Source organism: Drosophila guanche, unplaced genomic scaffold, assembly GCF_900245975.1.
Source record: "Drosophila guanche unplaced genomic scaffold, DGUA_6, whole genome shotgun sequence".
Lineage (NCBI taxonomy): Eukaryota > Metazoa > Arthropoda > Insecta > Diptera > Drosophilidae > Drosophila > Drosophila guanche.
The window spans coordinates 337365-344003 of record NW_022995756.1 but is presented as its reverse complement, the minus strand read 5'-3'; the positions used below and the strand labels follow the sequence as shown (position 1 = coordinate 344003).

General features: G+C 39.9%; 1 protein-coding gene across 5 annotated transcripts in view; it reads left to right on the top strand.

The window, feature by feature from the left end:
- LOC117590034 (maternal protein pumilio) overlaps positions 1-6639 on the top strand; it is a 223523-nt gene that overhangs the window by 39182 nt on the left and 177702 nt on the right. For 3 of the 5 annotated variants that reach the window (XM_034282329.1, XM_034282330.1, XM_034282333.1), the window contains 2 exons: positions 2156-2531; positions 2932-3018. In XM_034282329.1, the coding sequence (XP_034138220.1) occupies positions 2156-2531; positions 2932-3018 (463 nt within the window). The remainder of the gene's footprint in view (positions 1-2155; positions 2532-2931; positions 3019-6639) is intronic. The other 2 variants (XM_034282332.1, XM_034282334.1) reach the window with 1 other exon arrangement.

The window sequence follows — 6639 nt, the reverse complement described above, 5'->3', positions numbered from 1 at the left end:
AGGACGGACAGACAGTCGGACGGACAGACAGTCGGACGGACAGACAGACATGGCTAAATTGATGCTGATCAAGAATATATATACTTCCAGCACAAATACAATATACCCTATTTACTCTTCGAGTACCGGGTATAAAAAATTGGCAGCATTTTACACGTACGCCGTTTTAGTTTACTAATTAATATTAATCTCAATATATTCATTATGCATTAATTTCTGTTGCTTAAGTAACAAATGTCTGTGTACTCTTGATGGTTATTACATTTTATTGATGGTCGATAGTTTGTGGATTCTGCCATGAGTTTCTGTTCGACAGTTACTTTCAGTTAATGGTTATAATTTGGCACCACAGACTCCCCAATTAATCACACCCATTAAAATTACTCAAGCACTAGCCTTTCTCCCAGTGCAGTAGTTTTAGCAGCACTGGTTAGCATTTCTAATCATTTCGGTTCGGTTCTGCTGTTGTTGTTGTATTACATTTGTTAAATGCGATGTTGTGAATGACCCGACAATGAAATTATAGATGGCAATTCCTCCATGCAATCGAGCTGGGTCAGAGAGACACAGCGAACGGCAGAGAGACGGCAGAGTGGGATACAGCTAAACGGCCATTAGATATGGCAAAGAAAGAAAAAATGCTCGCTTAAGGGGTCGTTGCTTTTGATACCCTCTCATGTTTCTCAATTCTAAGGAAACTGCAAATTGAACATTCTTTAGAGATTGAGATTTTCCGCAGTTCCAGTTACTAGTAGCAGGGTATTCAAATTGATGGTGTTCGTGTTCATCCCACGTATACGGACTGCAGGAAAATTTCTCATTTTCCCCATAAAGAAACCACGCAATTTGTTTAAAAAATCGTCTTTTTGTCCGGAAAAAAGCAAATACATTTCTTCATTCGAAGGAGGCTTCTTCTCTGTTCATACTAATTTTAGAAAGGGTATCCTATGTTTATGTAGAACAAAAAATAAAACAGTTGCAAGTCATTGACTTTGTTTGCATTGAGTGGGGTTAAGTGCATTGGGTTAAGCGCGAATGAATGGCTGGCTCACTGATATGTAAAGAAGCTGCTATGCAAATCTGAGTGCTTTGGAGTGCATTAATTAATCGGTATGCAGCGAAACGGTCTGGAAAACATCTGCTGCTCAGCGTTTTTGTTGTTGCTTTTTACCCGTTTATTGTTTAGATTTTATTTTGCATTTAAGCGCCGCTGCTGTCTTCATGCCGATTTCGAGTGTTATTTATGGACTTTGGGCCACAGCTTTGAGTTGACGTAATGGGCAGGCATTTGACTCGAAACAAGTTTGTCGCTTGGGTCTTTTGTTCTTTCTTATTGTTTCGCACACGTAACATTGTCGTTTACAAGAGATAATTAATGATAATTGTGTTGCCTATAATCGCATTCAAAATTTAATAAATAGTGTATATCGATATTCGTTTATTCATAGGAAGTGTTTAAAGATTTTGTAGATTGCATTTTTTAGTACAGTTTTAGGGTAATTGTGACAACCTTGTTTTAGTTCACGTGGTAGTGGGTCTTGGCTGCGGTGTGTGTCGTGACTAAGCGGTCGTAGCAGTGAATGTCCAACTGTTGATTGATGTAAAACTGTGAAATGTTAAATAATCTGGTGATGTTTGAGCTAAAATTGCATTGGAAAAATTGTTGAGCTAAAGTGTTACTGGAAAAATGTTGCAGTAAAATCATGCTTTTGTCTCTTAAATAGCATTAGATTATATTCTTAAAAGCCGTCAGTCATTCCGAATTTTACTTTAAGAGGGACTATTTCATAATTTGTCAACTGTTTTTTATAAACACTATATTTTGAGGAGTATAGTGTATCCTCAATATTGTAGGAATTGCTGGAAATGTTAATTATAATGAAGATAAGGTTAACAGTTCCCAAAACATTGTTATACAATTTAATCATTCTGCAACTGTTCATCTGGACTAGTCATAAACTGTAAAAACTGTTAAGCTGTTTCCAGAGTCATTTATGTAAACTGTATGTTATCTTCTGTTATTTAACATACTTTTAACAAATGAAATTATAAATAAATTAAAACTTAAATTGTGATAATTCATTCTTTCTTCTCTCTCTCTCTCTCTCTCTCTCTCTCTCTCTCTCTCTTTATATTTCTCTCTTTATACTTGCAGTCGCACTCCCGGCTCGCGGCAGCCCTCGCCCGCTGAAGAGACCCTGCCACGTCCCCCAAATCTACTCGACCACTCACAGCACGGTGGATTCCCCCAATTGCCGCCACCCTTCAACCACATGCTCATGGACCACGGACAGGGCATGGGCGTGGGCGGTGGACTGGGCGGCGGATCCGGAATGGGGGAGTGCCGCATCCATGGCAATGGCGTGGGCGGCGGTGGAGGTGGTGGGGGATATGCGACCCACCAGCAGATGGCATCACAAATGAACCAGTTGCAGCCGACAATGATGAACGGAGTGGGTGGTGGAATGCCGATGGCGGCACAGGTAAGCCCTACAGTTTGGGACGCACCATGTTATATGGGTGCTATTACTGTAAGTGATTTTAAAGCGAATTAAGATTTTACCCGTCGGCTACATGCATAGAAACATATTACATACAAATATTATTATGCAAGCAGAGCTGTGTTGTGTACACAGAACCTCAATTTATGATATTAGTTAGGTCCCCAAAAAATACGCTGTAAAATCCCAATTATAAATCCCAATCAAACTGCCATCTTAAATTCATTGAGTTTTATATATTACTTCGGCCTCACTGTAAAAACTCAATGAAATATTTGTATTTGTCTTAATTTTCATGTACAGAATCGTAAAAGAAAACACAATATTAATTATTTTAAATATAATCTAATAATATCGATTCAAATATAAGTAAAACTTCCAATTCAAACCCAATCGAAATTATTCTTATTATTTTATTTTATTTCCATAGTCGCCCATAATGAACCATCAAGGAGCTGGACCCAATCACATGGAATCTCCCGGCAATCTGTTGCAGCAGCAAAATTTTGATGTTCAGGTGAGTGAAGTCGATGCGAGTCCTTGAGTCCTGGGGCTGAAGGATGTTTGTGGATATAGTAGGATTTTCCCCCGAGTGACATTCTCATTGTGATTGCAACCAAAAATTGGGTCATGTGTGTGGGGATCTGGACTTGGACACACACACAGAGGCAGCGAGAGAGAGAGAGAGAGAGAGAGAGAGAGACAGCGACGGAGAGTGTGTGTATGTATGAGTGGGTGAGGGCAACAGAAACAGGCTAATTTTGCACTTCCGGCGGATGGTTCTGTTACGTGGATCCTTGTTTGTTGCGTCCTATGGTAGCCATTTCCGTCTGTCAGTGCGCCAGCCGCATCCTGCGTTCAACCTCCTACCCTTCCCGTTGCATGCAATTTATTTCGAAACAAAACGGAAATCGGATTTATTAGCCACAAAATTGCTGTTAAGCTTTTGCTGCTTCTGGCTTCTGGCCGCCCCCTCAGTGGGTCTCAAACCATCGTCGGCGGCTCCGCGCCCTCTGACATTTCCTGTGGTTACTGTCGCTGCTGACCATAGAGGATACCATTTATTTGCAGGAAAAATCATAGAGTTTCATGATTCGTGGAGCCGCTTTGCTCACTGTACCGTCCATGTCATTTCTTTCTCTTGCCTTTGGCTTTTTATCTGGCAGGCAGCAACAAAGAGGAGGCGCCCAGATGGAGAAGGGGAAGTGAAAGCTTTCTTCGTGCGCTTTCCAAATTAAAAATCAATATGCGATGTTGCAGTTGCTGATGCTGTTGCTCTCTCCATCTTAGGGCTCTCTATATGTACACACATATATAGCTTCTAGCTCTAGCGCTGCGTCCAGGCGCTCTACAAATGTAGAGCCACAAACATTTTGTGGGTTTAGTTTCCTGTCTGGGAAATATTAAGCTGTGAAATACAAAAATGTGGATTTTAAAAACTCGGGAACAGTCGTAAAAATTATATTCTGGGTTGTTTATTTTTGTATGTACATATGGACATACATGTATGTATGTGCATTCATTCCGCTTCGTTTAAGGTATTGCTCATCAAAATCAATGCAGAGAGGCCTGAGCTAAAATTGTATATTGTCTTTGCTTCAGGCCTCTCACCCCGCAATCCCCCTTCAACTGTTGTCCACAAAACAAATTGACATTTACACACTTTAGTCAATGCTTGAGCAATCTGCACTTCCGCTTTTTATCGCTCTCTCCACACCACATATCATGCAGGCGTTTTCGCGTCGCTTTTGTCTCTTGCTTTACCAGGCTATAGAGAGTGGTGAGAGCGAGGTGGAGAAGTACGTATGTACATACATACATATGGATAGAGACGGAGCATAAAGCACAACTTTATCGTTGCTCCTTCTCTCTCACTCTGTTTGTGGATGTGTGTGCGTGTCTTTTAAGTGCGCTGCCTGCAAGTATGCTACAACAAAATTGCATCAAAGTGAAAAAGACAGTACTGGGAAAAAAAGTTGATAAAACAACAGCAACAGGAACTGCAACAGCAGGAAAAGCCCGCAACTGAGGTCGGTATCAGATCAGATATGCGCACCAAAGTAGTTGGTATGTCATTATAGTGAAAAATTTGACTGAAGGTCGAAACCTTTTAAACTTTAGTATAATCACATTTCATGGAAATTTGGATATTGGATATCCTTCATTGTATTTGTATTTATTTGCATATCCATAGGACCGAAATAAAAGCTGGAAAATCTATCCCTATTACAAAAATTTACAATTAGAATTGGCGAATATAATTTCAGATATGAGTCCTAGAACGGTTAAACTGGAATTTGTTGTTAAAAACGCTACTCGAAGAGTAAATAGGGTATATTGTAAGTTGCAGAGCCACGGCAGAGGCAGAGGCCGCACACGGCAGAAGCAGAGTGGGAATGAGAGAATGTGCAAAAAAAAAATATAAGCTGCGGGAGGGGGTTTTGGGTTTTGGCCACTGAAAATTAATTTCTTCATTCTGGCTATAATAATCATCCAATCGGATCCCAATTCGGTGATCTGATAGATATGGTCATTTCCTACAGGATGGCGTTAGTTTTCTTTTATCTTCAAAAATGTGAGATTGGGAGATTTTCGCCCTTTTGCGGGGCGGAAGGGGGCTAATTCTTTAAATACACTGGTTTCACGGTAAGCATACATCAGTCTGGAGGCAAAACTTGGTGGCTCTAGCTCATATAGTCTCTGAGAACTACTGTCCGACAAACAAGACGGACAGACAGATATGGCTCTATCGACTCGGCTATTGATGCTGATTAAAAATATATATATATACTTTATGGGGTCGGAAACGTTTCCTTCTGTGCGTTACATACATCCACTTTGTGCACAAATACAATATACCCCATTTACTCTTCGAGTACCGGGTATAAGAACGGAGGATAAGAGGGGGAGAATATGTATGTACATACATAAGACGATTGCAATGGGAGCTCAAGTATCGGGGCAGCGAGCAATATGTTGCCGATAATGGATAATGGAAGCTCCGACGAAATATGCATTTCTCCATCCCATATCGTGCATATTTCTTATTAAATTCGAGCTGATATTAACACCCGAAGGGGGAAACGGGAGCCAAGATGAAATTCTTGACGAGTTGCATGCACCAAAGAAATATGAGCAAAATATGAATAAAGGAAAAAGGGGTTTTGGTAGGGGTTGGGTTGGGACACGTCCTTGCATTATAGCGACACACAATGCAACCGATTTTTGACAATGGTTATGCAATAAATATAAACAAGAAAAAGACGAAAAGGGATAAAAAGAAAGAATAGGCGACTCCTTTGTTCGTTCCGAAAATAAGAAAGAGGAAAAATGAAACTGATAAGAAGTGAAAGAAAATGTTTGAGATGAGGATGAAAAAAATCCTAAATAACGAGTACGGACGTTTGTGACACGCTTCGTACGCGTCACAACTTGTATACCCGGCACTCAGTCATTATATACTTGAATACATCTGTACATATGTAAATATGTAAATATGTATTTATGTATGCACATGTATTCATATGTATGGATATATGTAACCTTGGTGTGATAAATATACACATACACATGTATGTCAGATGTTACATTATGATTTTTTCGATTCTTTACATTTTACATTTGACATTTTTTATACATCTGTTTTCTACATATGTTATCTACATCACTTCTCACACCAACACGCCCTTTTAGTTCGCCACTGAGGCAGATTTGCGAGCGAGAAAGATTGACAACAATAAGCTTCTCTATACGCATTTACGTAGAGAATGACAATCTTTCAGAAAACAGAATAGCCAGAATTAAGAAATTCATTTGTAGAGGCTTCCCCCACCTCTTCCAAAAGCTTGGAAGCGGGCGGGAGATATTTTGAAATACACTTGTAACAGTGTGAGCATACATAAGTCTCAATGCAAAACTTGGTTGCCCGACCTCCTATGGTCTCTGAGTACTAGAAGCTCATAAGGACGGAAAGACAGACTGGGCTATATCCACTCGGCTATTGATGTCTATCCATTGGAATGAGTAGTAATTGTTCATTCTCAGCTATAAAATAAAACAATTATTATATGTACACTTTGCAAGTTTTCAAATTTGTCTTTTCGCTCCTGCCTTTGGGTTCTTTACCCCTCTTTACTCT